General features: G+C 51.0%; 1 protein-coding gene across 7 annotated transcripts in view; it reads right to left on the reverse strand.

Moving 5' to 3' along the window:
• The window catches only part of ADGRF5 (adhesion G protein-coupled receptor F5), an 81,132-nt gene that overhangs the window by 54,545 nt on the left and 746 nt on the right, over nt 1-25,841 (reverse strand). Inside the window, exon 1 of one of the 7 annotated variants that reach the window (XM_065587559.1) lies at nt 25,015-25,122. The exons of 4 other annotated variants lie outside the window; for them this stretch is intronic. In XM_065587559.1, the coding sequence (XP_065443631.1) occupies nt 25,015-25,118 (104 nt within the window). In that variant the 5' untranslated portion in view covers nt 25,119-25,122. Of the gene's footprint in view, nt 1-2,439; nt 2,572-25,014; nt 25,123-25,841 lie in introns of those variants that run through there. 2 more of the 7 variants (XM_065587558.1, XM_065587560.1) reach the window with 2 other exon arrangements.

The raw sequence follows: 25,841 nt of genomic DNA on the forward strand, positions 1-25,841 counted from the left end.
AGAGACAAGATCAGTGGAACAGGTCAGCCATGACTCGCCGCTCACCTCCTCAGCCCCCTCCTCTGCCGCTGGCTCACTGGACCCCCCGCCACTGCCCCCCTGCCTGCCTCCTCAGCCGCCGGCTCACCTGCCCCCCCGCCACTGCCCACCCGTTCGCCTCCTCAGACCCCCCTCTGCCGCCAGCTCACCTGCCCCCCTGCCACTGCCCACCCGCTCGCCTCCTTAGCCCCCCTCCCCCGCCGCCGGCTCACCTGCCCCCCCACCATTGCCCACCCACTCACCTCCAACTCGCCGCTTGCCCCCTCGCCCCCCCCAAGTATAAAGCCTCATTCAAAGCCCCAGGGGTCACTATATTACTGCACACAGCAGTCAATCAATGCAGTTGTAGATAAATCTCTGCATTATGCATTTTTGTATAACTTTTATATGACTTTGTATTGAACCTTGGTAATATGTTATAGCGGGCCCCTAAGGTAGTATAATTAAGGTAAAAGAAAAATGTCTTTTTGCTAGAAGTAGAATAAGATCTTCCCCCCACTTTGTAATCAATTGCCCTGTTGAATGAATGAGGTGTGAATGAGGAAGGTGTGGAAGGCAGGCACCTCCAGACAGCTGCAACCCTTGGAGAGGGGATGGGAGCCAGACCAAGGACAATCAAACTTGTCAAGTGGGCTGACTAGAGAAGAGCAGACATACTGAGGGCCTCAGGGGTTAGAAGCAAGCACCTTCCTTTGGGAACACCCTCTTTGCAGCATTGGAACAACCCCCAGCCCAGAGAAAAGCAGCAAAAAGGACCAATTTTTATGAGAGACAAGATCAGTGGAACAGGTCAGCCACAACTCGCCTCTCGCCTCCTCAGCCCACCTCCCCCGCCGCCAGCTCACCTGCCCCGCCACCACTGCCCGCCCGCTTGCCTCCTCAGCCCCCCAACCCCGCGGCCAGCTCACTGGCCTACCCGCCACTGCCCACCCGCTCGCCTCTTCAGCCCCCCAACCCCACGGCCAGCTCACCTGCCTGCCCGCCACTGGCCTCTTACCTTCTGCTGGTTCTCCCGCCCCCTGCCGCTGGCTCACCCTCACTCCCCAGCCTGCCACTGGCCTCTTCACCACCCCACCCACCTGCCCACTGGCCAGCCAGCAGTTGGATTGCCCCACCCCGTCGCTTGCCTACTCACGCCCCCCGTGGGCCGCACAGTGAGCCCACAAGGGCCACATGCGGCCCGCGGGCCGTATGTTGTGCAGGCCTGTACTATTGGTTATCACAGCAAAAGTCGCCTGTCACATCAGATCCTTTGTGCTGGGATAGCATGAAATGAAACTTAGCGCAAAAGTATTATTTCTGCAGAGCATGAAGCTTCTCTCTCAAGCAGCCTGTTGGGTCTGTGGTAAGTCCCCTGTAGGTTTGTGTTTCAAGGTAGCTTTTAAGTGATCTCAGCAGCAATCATGTTTTATATGTACATTATAAAAAAACAGTGGCTAGAGGTAATAAAACATTTCTGAGCCACTGTGTCAGCGTGACAAATATAGTGAAAGAGACTAACACCCTTGGAGACTGAGAGCATGATGGGAGAACATAGTAAACATCAGTAATTTCTTTCTTTCTTCTTTCCCCCACCCTAGACATTCCCTGACCCCCCCATAGTTGTTTAGATCTAACTCTGCTTAGTCTTGCCCCAAAGGCAATTCAAACAAGGTTTAAACAATCTCTAATCACTTTAATTTTGAGTTCCTTAGTCCTTCCTACTTTCTCTCACAAACTTTCTTTCTGCGTTTCTCACATTGTGAAGGCGGGCAACTAAAGTCCTGCCAAACCAAAAAGTTGCTTCTGTCAGAATTTCCAGCAGAACATTTCAACTGTTCACTGCAAAACCCAGAGATAGAAACCTGAGCTTGTTTTTGATTTTCAGCAACCACACACTGATAATCCAACAACACATTCAATGTTTTCAAGAAAAGCAGACAGTTTCCACGCATTAGAGCAAACCCCCAATTTTAGGTTGAAAAAAGTTTCAGTGGGAAATATTCAACCAGCCCTCACTCCAAGGCTGATGCAGATGCCTTGGCTGGCAAGGTGTCTGTACTCTTTCATCCACACATCTCTAAGCTGCAACAGCTAAGAAAGCAAAAAGACCCAACTTTGCTTCCAGCTCTGTCTCCTGCACTACAGCATTTGACAGTTTGCTGTCAAATCACTGGCTGAAAACAAATTTGGCTCGCGGATATAAAATAACCCTAGAAAACATACACCAGGGAACCAACCTGAGCTGGGAGAGGATAATTTGACTTTCCATGAGCTGAGAGCCGCTCTTCTTCATTCCCAACTTCTGAGAGTTTGTCAGAAGTGTCACTGAGTCTTTAAAGTGCCTCTTACAAACCCAGCTTAACGTTTCTTTCAGATGAAAAGGCTGTAAATGAAACCCAGGTGTGTAATCTGCTTTACCTGTCCAGTTTTCCCTGAGGAAAGCTCCCTGAATTCAACTCGTGCCGTCTTAAAAGTCTTTCTCCCTTCCACTAGCTGTCTGCCTGCTCCCAATGCAGGATGTTCAATGAACTGGCCAGGTTATCATTGCTGCATGGAGAATGGCTGGGGTTTGTGACTGGGACTCCTTTCAAAGCAACCTCAGTGGCACTGTTACAGTAGACAACATGCTAGGCATTTTAAGGCATCGTTTCCTGATACCTCTTACCAAGTAAGTATATTATTTTTTCCCTACCTGTGATCAAAGTCTCCAGCCCCTTTTCTGCACATTGCTCCAGCAAGTGGCTTAACTTGTTCTGCCAGCATTACTCATAGTATTTGTTTGGATTAAACAAGGTGTCATGAAAGTGGTAACTAACCTGACAAAAATGAGGGCTGGCCAGCTGCCCCGGGGTGCTCTTCTTTATGAAATTGCAATGGAATGATATTTACTGCCTTTGATTTAATCACCAAGGGGAAAGAATATGAAAGTTACACTGATAGGCCAGCAGGCTGGTTGCTTTTCAATGATTCACAGAGTTCGAGCAGCCCCATGTGTAACAGGAATATTTACAGGTACATGATACATCACAGCATCATTGCAGGCTGCGATGCACTACTGTCGGCAAAGTCTATGTTTAACAATGGCCTGACCTCAGCCTTCCCAGGGGCTCATGCTTTTAGGGAACAGACTGCCAGGTGCTTACAAAGCTCTGCCTAATGTATACACAAAATGCAACTTTGTAACTGGACTTCATAAGCACCTGTGAAAAAACTGCACCATTAAATCCAATGTCAAAGCATCGGGTACGTACTCAACAGGCGATGTCAGGGCTGGTGGCCAGTCACGCCTCCTAATCACACTGCTAAGTGCTTTTTTCCTCACCTCATTCATAAATTACAATCACATCACCGGAGGCTGTAATCATGCCAGATTTTACAACTTCAGAGAGATCTGGCTGGGTCACTATTTGGATGAAGGAAACCAAGAGAAATTTCATGCGCTACAGGAAGGGTTGTTAATGAGTCAATAGGTGATAACCTGGTCTCTGAGTCAGCTGGTATTATTTGTAAGCATTTCTGTAAGGGTCACAGGGCCAAAGATTACAATCGGTTGTGCTTGGTGCTGCACAAACACAGATAAAGTGGCACTCAGCCTTAGCGAGCTTAAACTGAAAAGGTGCAAGAACCGATGAAAGGCTGGGGCTGCGACATACCAGCAAGTGAGCGTGGAGTGGTTTAGCCCAGCTTTGTTAGTTTCACGGTTTGCTGGTGTTGGGAATTAATAGTGAACCGAATGCTCAGTATGGCATTTGGGAACACCGTGCTGCTGACAGCCCCTACCTTCACCACTGTGCAAACCTGGGGCAGTTTTACTGTCTGGAGCAAGAGTAACCTGCCCTGCCTGCTCTGTGAGCCCAGTCAGAAGGGTCAGGTGGGCGAATTGCAGGATGGCCACTGTGCCTGAAGTGTCGCCAGGGGCAGAGGAGGTTAATGAACTGGTCTAGAAGGGCAGCCAAAGTGATTGCCCAGAGACCGGTAAGGTTGGGAATGGCTTTCCCCATGAACATTTGGGTACCACATATGGGAGAGAGGCCCCATTGCTTGCCCCCAAGGGTGGTGCGTAATGGAGGCTGAGAGAGGCTAAGCCTCTCCAAACCTCATACCACCGGGAGGGGAGGCAGTGGAGGATTTGGGGCCCCTGGAAAAATCTCCCCCAACCATGCCTCTGGGGTTGGAGGAGCTCGTGCTCCCTGCCGTGGCCCCAGGGCTGTGGTGGGGTCACAGAGCTTTTCTGGTCTTGAGGCCGCAGCACCGGAGCAGGGGGAAGGAGTGAGCAAGGGGCGGGGCCTTGGGGGAAAGAGGCAGAGTGGGGGCAGAACGGGGATTGGAACCGGAGAGGGGCTGTGGGGGAAGGGGCAGAATGGGGGAGGGGCTCCGGGCTTGGCACTCCACTTTCTGAGGGGGAAACAAAGGGAAGCCACAAGAGCGGTCATGTGACCCTCCCCAGCAGTATGTTTCGGGGGCCCAGAGCAGCCGGCAGAGAGGTCAATCTCTATGGGGCAGGGGGCAGGACTGGGGAAGACCTGGCTGGTGGCTCCTACCCTGTGCCAGACTCAACTGCTAGTCCTGGCTGGGCTGGGGAGGACAGGACTTCCTCTTCCCCTGCATAGCATCCGGGACCGGGTCAGACTCACCCCCAGATTTCTCCCCCAGCTGTAGGAAGCTCTGCAAACTTTCCCCACCCCGGTGTTTCCTGCACCCATCACTCCTAAGCTTCAGGGGGAGGGATCCCTGTACAGGGAGCTCAACCCCCATGCATACAGACCCCCTCATACTCAGACCCTCCCACTGTGCTTCATCACCACCACCCCACACTCAGAAACCCGCCCCGATAAGACCCACTCCCCCTGCACCTGGACCACCCTGACGAGCCACCCACACCCAGATCCTGAGCCCACCGAGCCCCAACCACTGCACCTGGATCCCCACCCCACTGAGCCCCACTCCCCCCACACCAGAGCCCCCACACTGAGCTCCCCACATCCAGACCCCCCTGCTGAGCTCTATCCCCCCCCAGACCCCACCCTGCTGAGCCCCAACCACCATCACCTGGACCCCCTGGCAGAGTCCCATTACCATTGCACCCAGAACCCCCCCCCAACAAGCCCCTGTGCATCCAGATTCCCCCTCACACACCTGAATCCCCCACTGAGCCACCCGCATCCCGATTGCCCCACACAGAACCCGCTCAACCTACACCCGGAATCCCCTACACTAAGCCCCTCCACACTTGGATCCTGCCTTGCTGAGCCTGGTGCATCTGGCACAGAGGGGCAGAACACTGGGGTATTTCTGGGGCAGGCCCAGTCCTTGTGTTGTGTCAGGGTTGGGTGCAGCCTCACCACTGATTCCGTGTCCCGGTGGGGTGGAGCTGCACAGTGATCTCCCACCTCTGTACAGCCAGTGGCCTGTGCTCCCCAGTGCCATGCTGGAGCCTCCACATTCATCTGACAAATAAACTTTGCAAAATTTTGCAGAATTTTAAAATATTGTGCACAGAATTTTTTTTTTTTGGCGCAGAATGCCCTCAGGAGTTCTCCATGCAGTCTTTGCACCCAGAAGAATGCAAGAAAAGACGGTTACTCACCGTTGTAACTGTTGTTCTTCGAGATGTGTTGCTCATATCCATTCCATTAGGTGTGTGCGCGCCGCGTGCACGATCGTCGGAAGATTTTTACCCTAGCAACACCGGCGGGTCGGCTGTGGAGCCCCCTAGAGTGGCGCCTTCATGGCGCTGAATATATACCCCAGCCGACCCGGCGCCCCCTCAGTTCCTTCTTGCCGGCTACTCCGACAGTGGGGACGGGGGGCGGGTTTGGAATGGATATGAGCAACACATCTCGAAGAACAACAGTTACAACGGTGAGTAACCGTCTTTTCTTCTTCGAGTGCTTGCTCATATCCATTCCATTAGGTGACTCCCAAGCCCAACTTAGGTGGTGGGGTCGGAGTGAGACATTGCTGTGTGCAAAACTGCTGATCCGAAGGCAGCATCGTCCCTGGACTGCTGCACTAGTGCATAGTGAGCCGTAAACGTGTGGACTGACGACCAAACCGCAGCTCTACAAATGTCCTGGATCGGAACTTGCGCCAGGAAAGCCGTCGAGGAAGCTTGGGCCCTCGTGGAGTGAGCGGTGAGGTGTGGTACTGAGACACCTGCCAGGTCGTAGCAAGTCCGGATGCAAGACGTAATCCAGGAGGATAGGCGTTGTGAGGAGACCGGTGATCCTTTCATTCGGTCGGCCACTGCAACGAAGAGTTGCGTCGTCTTTCTAAAGTGCTTTGTGCGGTCAATATAGAAGGCCAGGGCCCTTCGCACGTCCAGGGAATGCAAACGTTGATCCTGGCGAGTAGCATGTGGTTTAGGGTGAAAAACCGGGAGAAATATATCCTGGTTGATATGAAATGTAGAAACCACTTTAGGGAGAAAGGCAGGATGTGGACGAAGCTGCACTTTATCCTTGTGGAAAACTGTGTAAGGGGGCTCGGATGTAAGCGCCCTGAGTTCAGAAACGCGCCTTGCTGAGGTGATGGCTACGAGGAAGGCTGTCTTCCAGGACAGGTACAGAAGTGAACAGGTGGCCAGTGGCTCGAATGGAGGACCTGTGAGCTTGGAGAGAACCAGGTTGAGGTCCCACGTCGGAACGGGCTGACGTTGTTGTGGGTACATCCGGTCTAAGCCCTTGAGGAATCTAACGACCATCGGGTTAGAGAATACCGAGGACGCGAGTTCCCCTGGATGGAAGGCCGATATAGCGGCCAGGTGAACTCTAATTGAAGATATCGCCAACCCTTGCTGTTTTAGGGAGAGGAGATATTCCAAAATAAGAGGAATAGGTGCGTGCAATGGGGACGTGGCTCGTTGTTCGCACCAACAGGAGAACCGCTTCCACTTGGCCAAGTATGTGGTCCGTGTTGAAGGCTTCCTACTGTTCAGCAGAATCTGTTGGACAGAGTGTGAACACTGTTGCTCTGCCTGGGTGAACCATGGAGCAGCCACGCCGTGAGGTGGAGTGATTGCAGGTCGGGGTGACGCAGCCGGCCGTGGTTCTGCGTGATGAGATCCGGATACAACGGAAGCGGGATCGGTGTCTGAACCGAGAGTTCCAGCAGCGTGGTGTACCAATGTTGTCTCGGCCACGCTGGAGCGACCAGAATTACCTGTGCCTGGTCTCTGCGCAATTTGAGCAGTACCTTGTGGACCAGAGGAAACGGAGGGAAGGCATAAAACAGGTGGTCTTTCCAGGGAAGGAGAAACGCATCCGAGAGGGAGCCTGGGGCTCGACCTTGCAGGGAGCAGAACACGTGGCACTTCCTGTTGTCTCGAGATGCAAACAGGTCTATCTGGGGAAACCCCCACTTCTGGAAGACGGAATGTATGATGTCCGGACGGATAGACCACTCGTGCGTTTGAAAGGACCTGCTGAGTCGGTCCGCTAAAGTGTTCTGGACTCCAGGGAGGAACGATGCCGTGAGATGGATTGAGTGGGCGATGCAGAAGTCCCACAGGCGAATGGCCTCTTGGCATAGAATTGACGAACGTGCTCCTCCTTGCTTGTTGATGTAAAACATGGCCGTGGTGTTGTCGGTGAGAACTAACACACAGCGGCCCCGTAGGAGATTGAGAAATGCCTGGCACGCCAGGCGCACCGCCATCAGTTCCCGAACATTGATGTGTAGGGCTAGCTGAGGTGCAGTCCACAGGCCCTGGGTATGGTGCTCGTTGAGATGGGCGCCCCAACCCAGAGATGAAGCGTCTGTGACCAGATGCAGAGAGGGTTGTGGGGCGTGAAACGGCATCCCTTCGCAAACCACATTGTGATCTAGCCACCATGTGAGGGAGGTCAGGACCGAGTTCGGGATTGTGACCACCATATTCAGGCTGTCCCGATGTGGGCGGTATATTGATGACACCCAGGTCTGGAGTGGGCGAAGCCGAAGTCTGGCATGCCTGGTTACGTACGTGCAGGAAGCCATGTGACCCAGCAGGGTAAGGCACGACCTCACCGTGGTAGTTGGGAAGGCCTTGAGTCCTTGGATGAGGCTCGTGATGGTGCAAAAGCGATTGTCTGGCAGGATGGCTTGTGCGCGTCTGGAGTCTAGAACCGCACCGATGAATTCTATTCTCTGGGTAGGTTCTAGAGTGGATTTGTCCTTGTTGAGTAGGATACCCAACTTGTTGAATGTGCGCACTATTATGTGGACGTGATCGCGAACTTGTTCCTTGGTGCGACCGCGTACCAGCCAGTCGTCTAGGTACGGGAACACTTGTATCCCTTGCCGACGAAGGTACGCTGCCACGACAGCCATACATTTCGTGAAGACCCGTGGGGCCGAAGATAGGCCGAAGGGAAGGACTGCAAATTGGTAGTGCACCCTGTTTACCACGAATCGGAGGAAGCGTCTGTGAGGCGGGTAAATAGCAATGTGAAAGTATGCGTCTTTCATGTCGAGGGCGGCAAACCAGTCTCCAGGATCGAGGGAAGGGATAATGGCCCCCAGAGAGACCATGCGGAACTTCAACTTTACTACGAATTTGTTGAGTCCGCGCAAGTCCAAGATGGGTCGCAGACCTCCTTTGGACTTGGGGATGAGGAAGTAACGGGAATAGAATCCCCTGCCCCTTAAATCCACTGGAACCTCCTCTATAGCCCCCATGGCGAGGAGCGTAGAGACTTCCTGTATAAGAAGTTGCTCGTGAGAAGGGTCCCTGAAGAGGGACGGGGAAGGGGGGGAGGAGGGGGGAAATGAAGAAAACTGGATAGCGTATCCCCTCTCCACCGTGCGGAGGACCCAACGGTCCGAAGTTATAAGGGACCAAGCACGGTGGAAGTGGGAGAGGCGATCCCGAAAGGAGGGGGCTGGATCCTGGGGGATGAGTGGGGCGCCGTCCTCGACCGCACCTTCAAAAGTTCTGCCTGGGGCCTGAAGGTGGTCTAGGTGGCCCCTGGTTCTGGCCAGGTTGAGGGCCGGTCCACCTTCTTCTACCACCTCGCCCTCGCCTCCGGGCCGAGTCCTGTCTCTGACGAGGCGGGGGGGGGTAGAAGCGCTGAGGCTGCGGCCTAAACGGCCTGCGCTGGGGGCCCACAACATGCATCCCCAGGGAGCGCATGATTGTTCTCGAGTCCTTGAGGCTCTGCAGGCGAGAGTCCGTCTTATCCGAGAACAATCCATGACCCTCAAAAGGCAGATCTTGTAGGGTTTGCTGCAGCTCCGGAGGCAAACCCGAAACCTGAAGCCAGGAGATCCTGCGCATAGCGATACCCGAAGCCAGGGTCCTCGCCGCTGAGTCTGCAATGTCCAAGGAGGCTTGCAAGGAGGTCCGAGCCACCTTCTTGCCCTCCTCTACCATGGCTCCAAACTCCTCCCTGGACTCTTGGGGAATCAACTCCTTAAACTTCCCCATAGAGTTCCAGGAGTTGAAATTGTAGCGGCTCAGTAGCGCCTGTTGGTTCGCCGCTCTAAGTTGTAGCCCTCCGGCTGAGTAAACCTTGCGGCCAAACAGATCGAGCCGCTTAGCCTCTTTTGATTTAGGCGCTGCAGCCTGCTGGCCGTGGCGCTCTCGTGCATTCACTGATTCCACCACCAGTGAACACGGTTGGGGGTGGGTATACAAGTACCCACAGTCCTTCGACGGGACAAAGTATTTTCTTTCCACCCCTCTCGCTGTGGGTGGAATGGAGGCAGGAGTTTGCCATATCGTATCCGCATTTGTTTGGATCGTGCGGATCAGAGGTAACGCCACCCTCGATGGGGCATCTGCTCCAAGGATATTCACGATCGGGTCGTGAACCTCCACTATCTCCTCCACCTGTAGGTCCATATTACGGGCCATCCTACGCAGGAGATCCTGGTGAGCCCGAAGATCTATCGGAGGGGGACCCGTACAGGAAGTGCCCGCCACTGCCTCATCCGGAGAGGAGGAAGAGGATGCCTCCGGTGGCACTGGATCCAAGGGGGGGTCCTGATCCCCCTGCTCTTGGGCCGGGGCATCACCTGCACTTGGGTCCATGGTGTCGGGTGGTGTGGACACTGAAGCCTCCATGCCCCCTGGCGGAGGCCGAGAGATGGTGGACTCCGGGGCCCTTCTAACGGAGTGACCCGAGCGAGAGGTCGAAGCTATTGGAGCCCCTTGCGCCTGATGGTACGCCCACGGGGTCCAAAACGACCAGTGAGATGGTCCATGAGAGTGGTCCTCTGCCATCTCCTGCCAATGGCCCAAGTTTCGTTCCTCGGCTTGCCCTTGAGGGGGATATGCCGATCTCGACAGGTCCTCCGAGGAGCGAGACACCGATCTTGACGGCCATGGCGGTGCCGAGAGAGATGAAACGAGCCCCGTGGGCTGTGGTGCCGCACGGTGCCGGTCTGGAGATGACCTATCTCTGCGCGGTGCCGGCGATCGGTGCCGGGACCGCGACCGGTGCCGATGACCTCGTCGGTGCCGGGAGTCGGATCTGGACCTCGACGAGGACCTGGAATATGCCCGGTGCCGGGAGCGGCCCCTCGACGTCGAGCGTCGACCGTGGCGGTGCCGAGAACTACGTCTCGACGTTGATCGGTGCCGACGATCATAGCGGTGCCGAGACGTAGAGCGGTGCCGCGAAGAAGATCTTGGCCGCGAGTACGACCGGTGCCGAGACGATACTCGGTGCCGGGACTGCGAGCGGCGTGGGGACCTGCTTCGGGACCTGGATCGGTGCCGAGGTTCCAGCCCTTGTGATGGAGGGCGCATCAAGGCAGGTTTCCCCCTCGACTGGACCGGGCGAGTCAACGGTGCCGTCGGTGCCGGTGGTTGAGGCGGTGCCGGCTCCGTGAGAGCTATTAAGTCTCTCGCCGCCGCGAAGGTCTCTGGCGTCGACGGGAGGCACTGTATCACCGCCGGCCTCGGTGGAGACGCCGTCTGCACCGGACTCAACGGCCTCGGCGCCGGAGTCGACGGTGCTGGAGGCACCTGTTTCCGGTGCTCCACCGGCGTACGCGGCTCTACCCCCGGCACTGGGGGAGCCAGCGTCTTCGGCACGGAAGTCCCCGTCTTATGGGCTTTCTTATGCCCTGGGGATAATGACCGGCGCCGAGGCACTTGCCGTGCTTGCGGTGCCGACGAGGTCCGGTGCCGGGAAGGCTCATCTGACGCCACTCGCGTGGTCGTCATGGCCGGTGCCGCCGGGGCACTGCGCACCGAGGCGCAAGGTGCCGGGGCTTGACTTGTGGATGGAGCGTCCGGAGTAAGTGCCGCCTCCATCAGGAGTTGCCGGAGCCGAAAGTCCCGCTCCTTCTTGGTCCTTGGTCTGAAGGCCTTACAGATCTTGCACTTATCTGTTTGATGGGACTCTCCCAGGCACTTCAGACAGGAGTCGTGCGGGTCGCTCGTGGGCATAGGCTTAGCGCAGGAGGCGCACAGCTTGAAGCCGGGAGCGTTGGGCATGAGCCCGGCCCCGCGGCCGGGGGAGAAAGGGGGAGACGACCCCCTTAATCCCCTGAACTATTAAAACAACTAGACAACTTTTAAAACTACAACACTAGGACTATAACTATAACTATAACTACGAATAATGAAGTAAGCTAGGGAGAGTGGAGAACAGCTAAGCAGCGCTCCACAGTTCCAACGACCGTCAGGGGCGGTAAGAAGGAACTGGGGGGGCGCCGGGTCGGCTGGGGTATATATTCAGCGCCATGAAGGCGCCACTCTAGGGGGCTCCACAGCCGACCCGCCGGTGTTGCTAGGGTAAAAATCTTCCGACGATCGTGCACGCGGCGCGCACACACCTAATGGAATGGATATGAGCAAGCACTCGAAGAAGAACTGTGATTGTGATGGGCCTTACATGGAGGTTGTATGGCGAGTGACTGTTTCATGCACCCCCTCCACGTACACCCCACATCCCCACAGTGGACCATCATAATCTAATAAAGCGAGGGTGTAGCCCACTAACCCACCCCACCCCTTATTCCTCACCAAGAACACTTCAATCTCCCTGGACACTCAATAACAAACTTAAAAGTGGCAATTCTTCAACAAAAAAACTTCAAAAACAGACTCCAACAAGAAACTGCAGAACTGGAATTAATTTGCAAACTGGACACCATCAAATTAGGCCTGAATAAAAACTGGGAGTGGATGGGTCACTACAAAAAGTAATTTTCCCTCTGCTGATACTCACACCTTCTTGTCAGCTGTTGGAAATGGGCCACCTTGATTTCATTGGCCTCATTAGTACTACAAAAGTAATTTTCCCTCCCTTGGTATTCACCCCTTCTTGTCAACTGTTGAGAATAGGCCACTTTCACCTTACTTGAATTGGTTCGTTAGCACTGACCCCCGACTTGGTAAGGCAACACCCATCTTTTCATGTGCTATAATATATATTCTGCTTACTGTTTTTTTCACTCCATGCATCCGATGAAGTGGGTTTTAGCCCATGAAAGCTTATGCCCAAATAAATGTGTTAGTCTCTAGGGTGCCACAAGGACTCCTCGTTGTTTTTAGTGTTGTCTGAGTAGCCCGGGAACGTATGAGCTCATTCCTACAAGTGCCAAGTGCCCTCATCTCCCATCAACTTAAATAGGGATTGCCAGCATTCTGCACCTACGCCAGCAGTCTCAGCTATGCGAACAGTGGCCAATGTTCTGATTTCAATTGTCCATTTATTTTCTGAGATACCCATCACCATGTATCTAAGTGCCTATTGGCTGCCATGCTTATTGCTCCTGGTACTTATTGAGCTATTTTCTCTCTCAGACATGCATGGGGAAAAGTCTATGGTGCCAGCACCTGAGAGGAAAGAAAAGCAGGGAGAGAGGAATTAGGAGAAGCTAGAGACTTAAGTCCAGCTTTTTAAAGGCATTGAGGTACCTAAACATGCAGATAGGCATCTACAAGGTTGTTCAACAATGCCTCGGTACCTAACTCTCCTAGAAATTGAAATCAAGAGGAGTTAGACACCGAGGTGCTATAAAAAAAAAAATCACACAAGGCGCCTAAATACCTTTAAAATCTGGCCCTTACTACACAAAGGGTTGTGACTTGAGAGGGGCAAAAATTTTCAGCTGAAGCTTTTCTCTTGCCTAGAAATGCTGATTTGGGTTGATTGCTTCATTTCACACACAGGTGCCGAGTTGGGCAAATTGGCTTAGTTGAAAACCAACACACCAAAAGTTTTGGAATGATCAGAATGACCCATTTTGAAGTTTCTAAAATGAAATGTTTTGATTTTCCAGGCTAACGTCATAAGGGGAAGTAGGCACCATCCACAAAAGCAATGAGGAGAAAAGAGTGGAGTCCCTCTTATAGTCAATAACACTGCGGTTAGGACAGTCATGTGAGATGTGTGAGATCCCCGTTCAAGTCTGTGCCCCAGAGTGTCTCCCACATCCCAGCTGAATGCCCTAACCCCCAGGCTCTTGGGTATAAGGAGCACATGGGCATCACTTCCTCCTCCTTAATTTCTTTTCTTTTCTTTTCTTTTTTAAGCTAAAAATGCCTGAAATTGACATTACATGTTTCATTTTGGGATGAATGAAACCTTACTTTTGTGCTGCTTTTTGATTCACTGAAAATTTTTAAAAATGTTGGTTTGGGGTTGCCCCCAAACTTTTTTTTTTAATTTTGGGCTTGTCAGTGAACTGAAACATCGGTTAGTCGCCAAGCGCTTGCTGTAACTGGCCATTGGATCAAGGGACCGGATTGACAGCTGGTCGCAATTCTGCATAGCTCATTTGGCGTCAGTGGAGGTTGTGACGCAGTAGGGAGCGGGGCGGACTGACCTGGGAATGTCGTCTAGTTTTACTGGGACTGTCTGCATGGGGGATGGGATAGCAGGGTGTGACTTTACTTGAGGGACGATAGCTGAGCCTGTAACCTGAGCCAGGAGGAGGATGGGGCCAGGTGACACCTTCTGCCCAGGAAACTGGACAAAGGGTGGAGGAGGAGCCGGGGGAAGGCTGGGTGAGACGGCTGGAGGGAGTTTCAGTTTGGAGCGGTCTGGGGAAACGGAGGGAACCCCAGGGTTAGTGGGTCTAAGCTCCCTGCCCCCCAGAGGGACCTGACTGAGGGGTCCTGGTTGTACCTACAAGCTCTGCTTGGGACTGTGTTCCTGTCATCTAATAAACCTTCCATTTTACTGGCTGGCTGAGAGTCACGGTGAATCGCAGGAAGAGGGTGGTGCAGGACCCTGACTCCCCCACACTCCATGACAGAGTTACACTAGGATCTGGCCCAAGGTCTTTAAATCTAACAGTATCAACTGTGCATTTATTTTAAGAGACCAGATTTCTGGAGCCTAAAGCCATAATTTAAGTGCGAACTTTCTTTTGCAGTTCACTGTTCTTTCCTGTCCGTCAATATGGACTGGCTTTGCCTCCATGCTTTTATTCATTGCCTAAAACGTGACTTCTGACAGGGTTATAATATGACTGGTGAGCAGACAATGTTTGTTTCAAACAGAAAACACAATGACTGTAAGAAACACACGCCCATGCACAACAATAATTCATGGGAGAGTTTGCTGTAAGGGTAGGTGGGGGAAATTGCACGGACTTTAGATAACGCATCTCAGTGAGACCAACATAATGTAAACAAATATTAATCAAGGATTCCTGGCTCAACCACTTGGTGATAAGGATTCAGGGGGTAAAAAACAGGCTGTGACGCACTTTTCTGCTCTGACTTTTTGAAAATGAGCACACGGGATCTGATTATGCCTCGGTTATTCCAGTTTTATGTCAATGTAATGAAAGTTGCCTGCACAGCCCTGTAGTGCAGGGGTTCTCAAACTGGGGGTTGGGACCCTCAGGGGGTCATGAGGTTATTACATGGGGGGTCGTGAGCTGTCAGCCTCCACCCCAAACCCTGCTTTGCCTCCAGCATTTATAATGGTGTTAAATTAAAAACACTTTTTAATATATTTATAAGGGGGTTGCACTTAGAGGCTTGCTATGTGAAAGGGGTCACCAGTACAAAAGTTTGAGAACCACTGCTGTAGTGCAATGCTGTGGCAAAAAAGGCTAATGCGATCCTTGGATGTACAGAAAGGGGACTGTCAAGTAGAATCATAGAATATCAGGGTTGGAAGGGACCTCAGGAGGTCATCTAGTCCAACCCCCTGCTCAAAGCAGGACCTAATCCCCAACTACATCATCCCAGCCAGGGCTTTGTCAAGCCTGACCTTAAAAACCTCTAAGGAAGGAGATTCCACCACCTCTCTAGGTAACCCAAGTAGAGAAGTGATCTTTGCCTCTGAACATACCATTGATAAGAAAATAGTGTGTCCAGCCCTGGTGTCCACAATTCAAGAAGGATGTGGAAATAATAGAGAAAGTTCAAAGGAGGGCCACAATAATGACCAGAAGGCTGGAAAACAAGGCTTATCATGTGAGGCTTAAGGAGTTTAAGCCATTCAGCTCATCGATGAGAAGCCTGAGATGTGACTTGACTGTATGTAGATCCTTGCACATAGAAAAGAGAGCTGATAGCAGGGCCAGGGTAGGGTGGCAGAGGAGGAGAGCGTCTCAACCTTGTTGACAAAGGCATAACAAGAGCCAGTGGCTGGAAGCTGAAGTTAAATAAATTCAACCTTGAAATAAGACACAGTTTCCTAGCAGTGAGAGCGATTAAACATTTGAACAGGAAGGAGGTGGGGTCATCATCACTTGGAGGTTTTAAGAGGAGATTAGATATCATTTACTTTAACGCAGTTTCTGGAAGAAATTCAACAACCTATGTGTGTGGGGTACGGTAGGAGGGGGATTGGGCTGGATTTGTTTTCACCACCATGTAAAGCACCAAAGCTGCCCCAGCTGGAGCTGGGACACCGGTCAAGGTGGGCCAGTGCTCTGTGGTGGTACAGAGAATTCTCTTTCTAGATGCCTGGCTGGTACATCTTGCTCACATACTCAGGGTCTGACAGATTGCTAAAAGTCTGAACGAATTTCCCCCAAGGTCAGATTAGCAGGGACCTTAGGGTCTTTCTCTGCAGCGTGGAGCATAATTCTTCTGCTCAGATCATCTGGGCATAGCTCAACTAATCAATTCCCAGGCATTGCAGGGATTAAGGACATTGGCAGCACCTCAGTCTCTCCCTGTGGCACAGAACAGTTTTGTCTCCTGAGGTCTGAAATGCTTTAGCCCAGGTCTACGCTAGCGGGGGGTCAACCTAAGATATGCAACTTCAGCTATGCGAATAGCGTAGCTGAAGTCCACGTCTCTTAGGTCAACTTACCTGGCCGTGAGGACGGCGGCGAGTCGACCGCTGCCGCTCCCCCGTTGACTCCGCTTCCGCCTCTTGTGAGCTGGAGTTCTGGAGTCAACGGGGAGCACGTTCGGGGATCGATTTTATTGCGTCTACACTAGACGCGATAAATCGACCCCCGATAGATCGATCACTACCCGCCGATCCGGTGGGGAGTGAAGACCTGCCCTTAGCCTATCTAAAGTCATTGGGCTTGATAGGCATGTACCTGGGTAAAATTGAATGGCCTGTGAAGTCAGACTACATGATCTAAGGCCACTTCTGGCCTTAAACTCTGTGGAACTATAAATGATGTAGTTATTTAGTTAATTATGCCAGTGGAACAGCAGCAATTTAGACAATGGCCTTAGTTTGAGAAGGTATGCTGTCATATACCTAGCGGGCCCCAGTGCTTTAGGAATATGCATGGTGACCATTAAACAAGACCATGACGACGACCATTCATGGTGCTGCCCAGACCTACTATTCATTTATTCAGTCAGTACTCAGGCAGCTGAGTTTGCCTAGTTCTCAACCCAGTGTGTACACTGTGGCTTGGAAAGTTTCTCTTCAACTTGCATATGGAGCTGGGTAGGAAATGATTTTTGACAAAATTTCCCATTCCAGATCAGGAGAAAAAGTCAAATTTTAAAAAATGTTAGTGAGCCGACACTGAAAAAAACAGCAATCAGATTGGGACCATTTCGTTTTGCTGTCAAAACAATTTGTTTTGATAACTTTAAAAAAAACCACCTTTTTTTAAACTATAAATTAGTTACCTTCAATTTCTAAACTAAAAAAGTAGTTTAGACCCCAAACCCAATCCTTTTTCATTTAGAAAATGTCAAAACTTTCCATCTAGGCAATTTTGAAGCTTTTTTTCTCAATTTCTCCAAAGAGGAAATTCATCAGAATTGACCTTTTCCCACAGACCATTTTGGGTTTGACAAATTGGCATTTCCGGATGAAAAAACAATTAGTTGAAAAATTCCCCGTCAGCGCTACTTCCGTGTTATTGGGCTCATTTTCCATTGAAGGAGACTGTGAAAAAAGAAGCAGAGGGGGGAAAAAACAAACAAAAATAGGATGAAAAATGGCAGGCATTATTCTATCCTATTGAGGTTCTTACACCGTGCCCCTCACCGTGGTATCTGAACACAACGTGTTTGGGAGCGCTCTAGAAGAGCACATCATCTTACTTTGGCACAGGCTCTTCTCTGCTGGCTATTGTGATTGGAGAGCCGCAACCGTGAACTTTCTCTTCCCCTCCTTGTAACATTTTGGAGTTTCTAGAGCGGTTGGCTGGCCCGGCATCTCCCAGTCCTTGTGCTCAGGGAATGCAAAGACTGGGAGCATGTGTATGAGCACAAAGAAGTTTGAGAACCTCTCATACACTCTCCCCTCATGTGCACACCCAGGGCCCTAAATCTAATAACATCCACTGATGTCAAACTTCCATTGACTTCAATGGGTGTTGGCTCACGTCCCTATAGTGGGCCAGGCACAAGCTACTCCTACACATTGAAGTCCTAGAAAGCCCAATGACTGGATCCTTCCTGCTTTTTGAGCCTTTTTAACTTTCTATTTATTTTCCTGTTATCGCCACGGGAGCTGCTGAAATGACACAAATGCAGCTGGCTCTGGCTAGCTTTGTAGGAAATAGCTGAAGTGGCTTGATATTTACATAACCCACTCTGGAGGGTGAAGGAGTTTCCTGCACAAAGGAGCAGCCTGTTACACCTATTAACCAGAATTAAAAATCTGAAACAATGGCCAGTGCTTTCCACGTACTCAGGTTCTGCCTGAAATAGTACAGAGTAGCTTGGATATGGTGACTACGGTCACAGCATTTCCAATGGGTTAAGCCAAGGTTATTGTATTTTTATGACCTTTTTATGCTATCAAAGCTGTTGGTTCCATCTTAGTCATAGTCATTTGTAACGTGGTTAGTTAGTGATTCACCACTGTGTTACTCTAATTTTATGCCAAGGTAACACCACTGAGAATAACCCTGGTTCTGGAACGTAAGGCATGTCTACACAGTATGGCAGTGAGGACTACAGTGGTGGGATTTCTAAAGTGCATTAACATACTGGACACTAGTTGGGCTCTGTAGACCCTGCTGGTATGCACTAAATGTTCACTAGTGCTCTTTAACGTAATATTGTTTGAAAAGGAATGACATTAAGGAGTGCTAGGGAATGTTTAGTGCACACCAGCAGGGTTTAGGTGGAGCAATTAGTGCCCAATAGGTTAGTGCGTGTTAGAAATCACACTCCTGTAGCGCACATTACTGCACCATGTTGACAAGCCCTCAGGCTCCCATGGCGTAAAAGTGCAGGAGTTCAAAAGGCAACGTTTTTGTGTGAAGACCATTATCTTGGCCATCACACCATTGATTGATCCAGGCACCTCCAGAGCTAAAAGCATGACCTGCTTCAGCTGTACCTGGGGCTATACCAATTCATGTCCTCTGTGGATTGGGGACCTCTAACACACGCTCACCAGTGGATTACATTTGCTCTTTGTAAAGGGTTTGAGTCAGCAGAGTCCTTGGGCTCTGAATGGAGCAAGCCAATGACATTAGTCTGTTGTAAGACTGGAATAACATAGTAGTGACCCCAAACTGCTCATCTCACTTATGTGGGGCTCGATCCTCCACGGGTGTAAAGGGATATCACTCCATTCAGGCTGCCTGCTGCTAAGACTGGTGCAACTCCACCTGTGTTAGTGATATTGGGAGCTCTAGCACAGACATCTGGCTGTAGGCACTACTTAAAGCCCGGTGGCAATGAGACTGGCTCTGAGCAGGGTTAACGATCATGGTGCTTAAAACAGTTCTGGGAGCCAGTCGTCCATCAACACTAGGGGTCCTAGCATTGCCCATCACTTTGACCATCTCACCCCCCTCTTTGCATCCCTCCACTGGCTCCCCATCCTCCAGCACATCAAACATAAGCTGCCTGTCTTCATTCTAAGGCTCCTCATGACTAGGGCTCTACCAAATTCATGGCTGCAAAAAATGGACTGTGAAATCTGGTCTCCCTCGTGAAATCTGGTGTTTTGGGAGCTTTTACCCTATATACTATGAGGTAAAGTATACAAAAGTACTAGGGCTGTCAAGCGATTAAAAAACGTAATCGTGATTAATCGCAGGTTTAATCCCACTGTTAAACAGTATTCAAATACCATTTATTTAAATATTTTGGGGTTTTCTATATTTTCAAATATAGGGTCAGGGCCGGGGGCTCGGGGCTCCAGCCCCCTCGGGGTGCAGGCCTCCAGCCGCTCTCGAGGTTTAGGGCATGGGGCTCCAGCCCCCCCGCCACCGGGGAAGCTGAGGACTGGGGCTGCTCCAGCCCCTCTACCACCTCCAGAGCTGCAGGGCTGGGGCTTCAGTCCCCTCCCGCCCCCCGCTGCCAATGCCTCCTGCCAGGGCCGGCTCCAGGGTTTTGGCCGCCCCAAGCAGCCAAAAAAAAAACCCAACAAAGCTGTGATCGCGATCTGCGGCGGCAATTTGGTGGAAGGTCCTTCACTCCGAGCAGGAGTGAGGGACCGTTCGCAGAATTGCCGCCGAACAGCTGGACCTGCCGCCCCTCTCCGGAGTGGCCACCCCAAGCACCTGCTTGCCAAGCTGGTGCCTGGAGCCGGCCCTGCCTCCTGCCCCACCATTAATTTTTATTTCAGTTAATCTCAGGTGTTAACTGAGATTAACTGACAGCCCTAAAAAAGTACACAGCGTTTCTCAAACTCGGGGTCCCAACCCAAAAGGGGGACACAAGCCTATTGTGGGGGAGTGGTATTGGTACCCTTACTTCTGCCCTGCCTTCAGAGCTGCGCAGCCAGAAAGTGGCAGCGGCTGGCCGGGTGCTCAGCTCTGAAGAAGTAAGGGTGGTATCATGGGGGAGGGGTCATCACTTTTGGGGGGACAGCCTGAAATATTTTCCAAGGGGATCCCAGCAAAAAAAAAAAAGTTTGAGAACCCTGATTCAGCAGGCTCCCTTATCCAGGGCGACTTACAAACGTAACCCTAGTAGTAACATGCTGTATATATATTGTATGACCACATCTGCGAAATTTGCTATTTATGTCATGACTAACTCATGAAAAATGTGTGATTTCTCTGCCACTTAAGTAGCAACCAACTCATGACCTAGCCCCACCCTAGTTATCATCTCTTATTCACTACTGAGCGGTCAGCTCCCGCCTCCAATCGGCCCATGATGCCGGCCTCCCCTATCCACTTGTAGAATTTTCAGCCAAACACCATTGTGCTTTCTCCCAGGCTGCCCTTCACACGCCGTGTAAACATTGCAAAGCTGGTGCAGTCTCCTCCTCCAAAACCCGCTTTAAAATTCTCCTTTGCTGGGATTCCTCTAAAAACTTGACACCAGTCAGGCTGCTGCTGTGTTGAGACACAGCCTCTCACGCTGACCAAGAGTGTCCAATTGTTTCCTTGTCCCCCATGGGTCACCATCTGTTGTATCTTGTCTTATACTTAGATTGTAATGTCCTTGGATCGGGGACCATCTTCTTCTTCAGTGTTAGTACAGCACATAGTACAATGGGACTGGGGCTCCTACATGCTACGGTAATAATGATCATTAAGGCTACGTTTTAGTTACGGGTATTTTTAGTAAAAGTCACGGACAGGTGAACAAAAATTCATGGCCCGTGACCTATCCGTGACTTGTACTATATACCACTGACTAAATCTCGGGGACGGGGATGGCCCAGGGGTGCTGCGGATGCTCGGGAGGAGCAACCCAGGGGTGCTGCAGGTGCTGAGGGGGCAGCCCAGGATCCCTGCTGGTGCTGTGGGGGTGGGCGGTGGCATGCAGCCCGGGACCCCCGCTGGTGCTGGGAGGGGGGAGCGTTGGCGGGGCTGGCAGGCTCCCTACCTGTCTCCGCGCCTCCCCGGAAGGGGTGACATCCTCCTCCCTCAGCTGCTAGGCAGAGGCGTGGCCAGGCAGCTATGCACGCTGCCTCCTCCAAGAGCGCCAGCTCCGCAGCTCCCATTGGCCATGGTTCCCAGGCAGAGCTGTCTGGCCATGCCTCTGCCTAGGAGCTGAGAGAGAGGGGCTGTTACCTCAGGGGGCTCCCCAGAAGTGGTAAGCACCACCCAGAGCCCACCTCACCCTGTCCTGTGCCCCAACCCCCTGCCCCCTCCCACACCCAAATTCCTGCTGCTGCTGCTGGGTGAGTGGGGACGGGGGCAGCGCGATGGCCCAAGACTGGCACAGTAGCGGCCGGTGCGACTGGCCCGGGGCTGCCTGAGCTGCTCAGGCAACCACTGGGCCAGGTGCACCGACCACTGCAGAAGTCACGGAGGTCATACAAAGTCACAGAATCCGTGATTTCCGTGACAAACTCGCAGCCTTATTGATAATTAATAATAGCTAACACAGGTGGAGCTCAGCCAGTGTCACCAAGAGTGGGACATTGTTGATACATTTCCCTAATAATGATTCTTTCCTCTATTACAGATGCAAAGGCTCCACACTGAGATCAGGACCGTGGCGTGTTAGGTACTGTAAAAACACACAGTAAGAGACAGTCCCTTCCCCAAAGAGCTAAAACAGGGACGGACGGGAAAGAAAGCATTATTGGCCCCATTTCACAGATGGGGAACTGAGACGTACAGGGATTTGTGACTTGCCCAAGGTCACCCAGGAAGGCTGTGGTAGAGCCAGGAATGAATCCAAGTCTCTGGCATCATAGTCCAATGGCTTAACCACAGGACCCTCCTTTGTCTCGGAAGGACATGTACGCCAATTTCAGAAGCAAGGGAGAGCTGAATGAAGAGCCTGTAATAAAGCACGTAGACAAGCTTTGTGAAAGATTATTATTGTATTTAGTACCATAAGAATGAGTTAAAGCAGGAACGTCAGTGAAGCCTTTCCTTTCTATTTTAACAATGGGAGGAAGCTCTGCTTTAACCTCAGAATTTCCTAGGATACTAAATTGGACACTAGAATTCCACTCTATTAAACTTCTCTGGCAGGTGTTTTAAGATAAGTGCTTTGCAGTAATATTTAAATGGGGATCAGTGGAGCTCAGACATTGCTGGGCTACAGCAAACCCAATGTGCCACAAGATCTTCTCTGGTCTTGAAGCTCTGGATATGTTCGAGTGGTTAAGCAGGAGAATTGTCCCTCCCTGAACAGAGAAATTTTAGCACCAGGGGCAGATTGGGAAGTAAGATCTGTTCCTGGCACTTGCCTTGCATCCCTACCGCCTTCCATAAGCCACTTATAAGCTGATTGACAGGTCTGGCAACAACGTCTGCAACTAGAAATATTAAGCAAAACCATCCAGCTAGCCAGAGGTTCTGTGGAGAAGGTACTTATACAACCCTCCCCAGCAAAGGAACAGAGCACCTCCCAAACAGGAATTCATTCATCTTCCCAGCACCAGCTATGTGTGGCAGGGAGGAAACTTTAGTGTGGTTTCACAGAGAGAGAGCTGAGCCAAAGAAAGGGGAAGTGACGTGCCCAAGGGCACCCAGGAGTTCTGTGGCAGAGGCAAAAATGGAACTTGGCTCTCCTGAGTCACAGCTCAGGGCTTTCATCACAAGCCCATCCACTGTCTGGTCTGGTGCAGCTGCACTAGTGACAGAAGGGAGGTCCTCCCCATCTGCATCCACCATGTTGTACGTTGCCAATTTGGGTGCAGCACGCAGGAATGTGGAGCTAGTTGGTGCTTCTGGCAGTGGTTACCAGCTCAGAGGGGTGTACTAGCTCAGGGGCCCTTGTTCTTTCCTGCACATCAGCTGGGAGCTGCAAGGATGCAGTGGTGGGGACTGCACTTTTTGAAAGGTATAGCAGGACCTGCTTCCCCTCCACTTCCCCAGGGCCCCGGAGAGTGCATCCCTCTAGTTTCAGAGTAACAGCCGTGTTAGTCTGTATCCGCAAAAAGAAGAACAGGAGTACTTGTGGCACCTTAGTCTCTAAGGTGCCACAAGTACTCCTGTCCATCCCTCTAGTGCCATGATTGGGACATGATTTAGCACAAAGGTGTTCGCAAAAAGAGCAGGCATCTTCCTGAGGTTCTTCCCCCCACCCGACAGTTCCAGTTACTGCCCGGTGGGACATGAAAGCTCAGAGTTGTTGTGTCAGAGCTGGCATTAGTCGCCTCTGCGGGGAGCTAGGTTAGCAGAAGGAAAGACACAGGGTCTTGTGGTGAAGTCCTAGGTGGGGTCTCAGGGCACTTATCTTCAATTCCCAGCTTCACCACAGCCTCCCTGCGGGACCATGGCCAGGCAACTTACTCTTTCAGTGTCCCTCACTTCCCCATCCATAATGGGAGCACTGGTACATCCCCACCTCACAGGGTGTGCCAGGAGGATAATCCCTCAACGTTTGGACGCTCACATACTGTGATGCTGCAGGGGCCATATAAGCACCTGACTAACAGGAACTCAATGCGCTACAGAACTGAGCTGGAGAATGCTGAGAACTGCCAGCTCCAGGTGACGTTTGAGCTCCACCTAACAGGAACATTCATTAATATGCTAAAGTGAAACAGAGAAGCAACATGCTGAGCCTGGGAGTGGAAGAAACCACTTCTCCTTATTCAACAGCAGCCCAGCACGACTCTGGGATCTATCCCTCCGGCTGGTAAGATGGTGGCTGTGATGGGCCGGGGAAAGGCTTCGAGGAGGAATTTGTTACAGACGTTGGCAGGCCAGCTGTAGCTCAAACAGAAGTGATGGGCTTGATGCAGAGATAACCGGGTGAGGTTCTATTGCCTGTGCTGTATAGAAGGTCACTCTAGATGATCATAATGGGCCCTTATGGTCTTAAATCTAAGTGCTGAGGTCTCCTAAGGCCAAGGAACTACCTTCGATCATTTTAATTTTGCATTGCAAAGAGAAATACAGTTCCAGATACTGGTGTGGCTTTGATTGAAATGATTCACATCCATGTTCCCTCACTACAATCCCACCTTACTCACAGCATGCCAGAGATGTCAGCCACAGGCCACAATGCTGGGGCCGCTTTTCTCGCTCTAGGTGAATGGGTTAAAGAGTGCAGAGACTCTAGTAAAGCTTCAGGCTTTTAACAATCAGAGGAAGCTCTGCCTTGTTTGAGGAATTTCCCACGCCTCTAGTTCAGACATTAGAAAACTGCTCGTTTCAGCTAGGAGGAGGGAAGTTTAAATAACAAGATAAAACAATAAGCAAATGAAAGGGGACCAGAGTAAACATATTTAGTTACAGCTCAGCCATTTCAAGAAGGGGTTTTTATTTGTTATCAAAATCAAAGGAGCCAAGCTCAGGGGATAAGATCTGGGGAAGTTTGATAACAACAAGTGCCAGATTCACAGTAAGTTGTACTCCTAGGACCAGGTCCTCTGCTAAATCAGCTTTGCTCCATCCACTTCAATGGAGCTTCATTGATTTGCACCAGCCGATGATCTGGCCCTAATTTCTTCATGTCACTTTTCATTCAAGGGCTTGGTACAAAACATTGCAAGATAATGAAAGTGAATAAAATGTTGAAAAAGTTTCTTGGTAAGCAGGAAATCTGTGGATTGAAAAAGGCACCTTCTAGGGTATAATAGCAATAGGTAACTAGTGAGAAAAAGAAACTCTAGCCTTCCACAAATTAATACTGATCTCCTTTATAGTTCTGACCCATTGCTTTCCCATAGTTACAGACTTGTTTCACCGGATAAAACGATGATAAAAACAGAATTCATAATAATATTTTGCAGTTATATAGCACCTTTCTTCCCAAAATTGAAACGCTCTTTACAAACATACCTGAACATTATTCTCTCACTGGTGGGGAAACTGAGGCACAGAGGTGATGCGACATGCGCAGGGTCACATAACAGCCCAGTAGCAGAGCCAGGAATAAAATCCATGTCTTTTGACTCCCAGTCCCCTGGGCTAATCACTAGATAATGCTGCCACATAAATGTAATCACGCTTGGAGAGTTTAGTCTTTGCTGAATCAATGCTTACATGAGACTACAGTGTTGGAGTCAGGATCATCAGATCCTTGCACAAGGTGCATGTCAAAGGAAGGTGATCTACCCTGAAAGCATCTGTGCTTTCCCACTGACTCACAACTTGACACTGATGACAAGCCAACACAGAGTAACGGCTGCTTTGCCAGGATACAAATTAACGGCAGATAAATGAGTTACTAAAAACCCAGGGAGGGTAGAAAAAGTGATGGAAAATAAAGATAACTGTGAAACCCAAAGGAAGTCTCATGCTAAGGTCTCCTGTGCTGCACTTTATATCCAAGGTCCTTCTCCTTTAAAACCCTGCTTGGTCTAATGTGAAAGTGACAGAGCCAGTCTGCAAGAGATCATGTTTAAAATAAATGATTATGGCATAATCTGAATGGAATATGTCACATTTATCTACACTGCAAACCCCAGCCAGAGGAGAGATTTAGCAGGGGGAACATTATTTTGTCATCACCAGGCTGAACAATCAAGTTCTTTTTATAGTTCTTGCAGTTTCTCAGAGGTTGATAAGTAACTGTAGGCAACATGTTTAATTTTGTTTCCTACATAAAACCAGTGCCTCCTTAATACAGCACCTCCTATCACCTCCATCTCTGATGCACTGAATTT

The sequence above is a fragment of the Chrysemys picta genome, chromosome 3 (genome assembly GCF_011386835.1).
Source record: "Chrysemys picta bellii isolate R12L10 chromosome 3, ASM1138683v2, whole genome shotgun sequence".
Classification (NCBI taxonomy): Eukaryota; Metazoa; Chordata; order Testudines; family Emydidae; genus Chrysemys; species Chrysemys picta.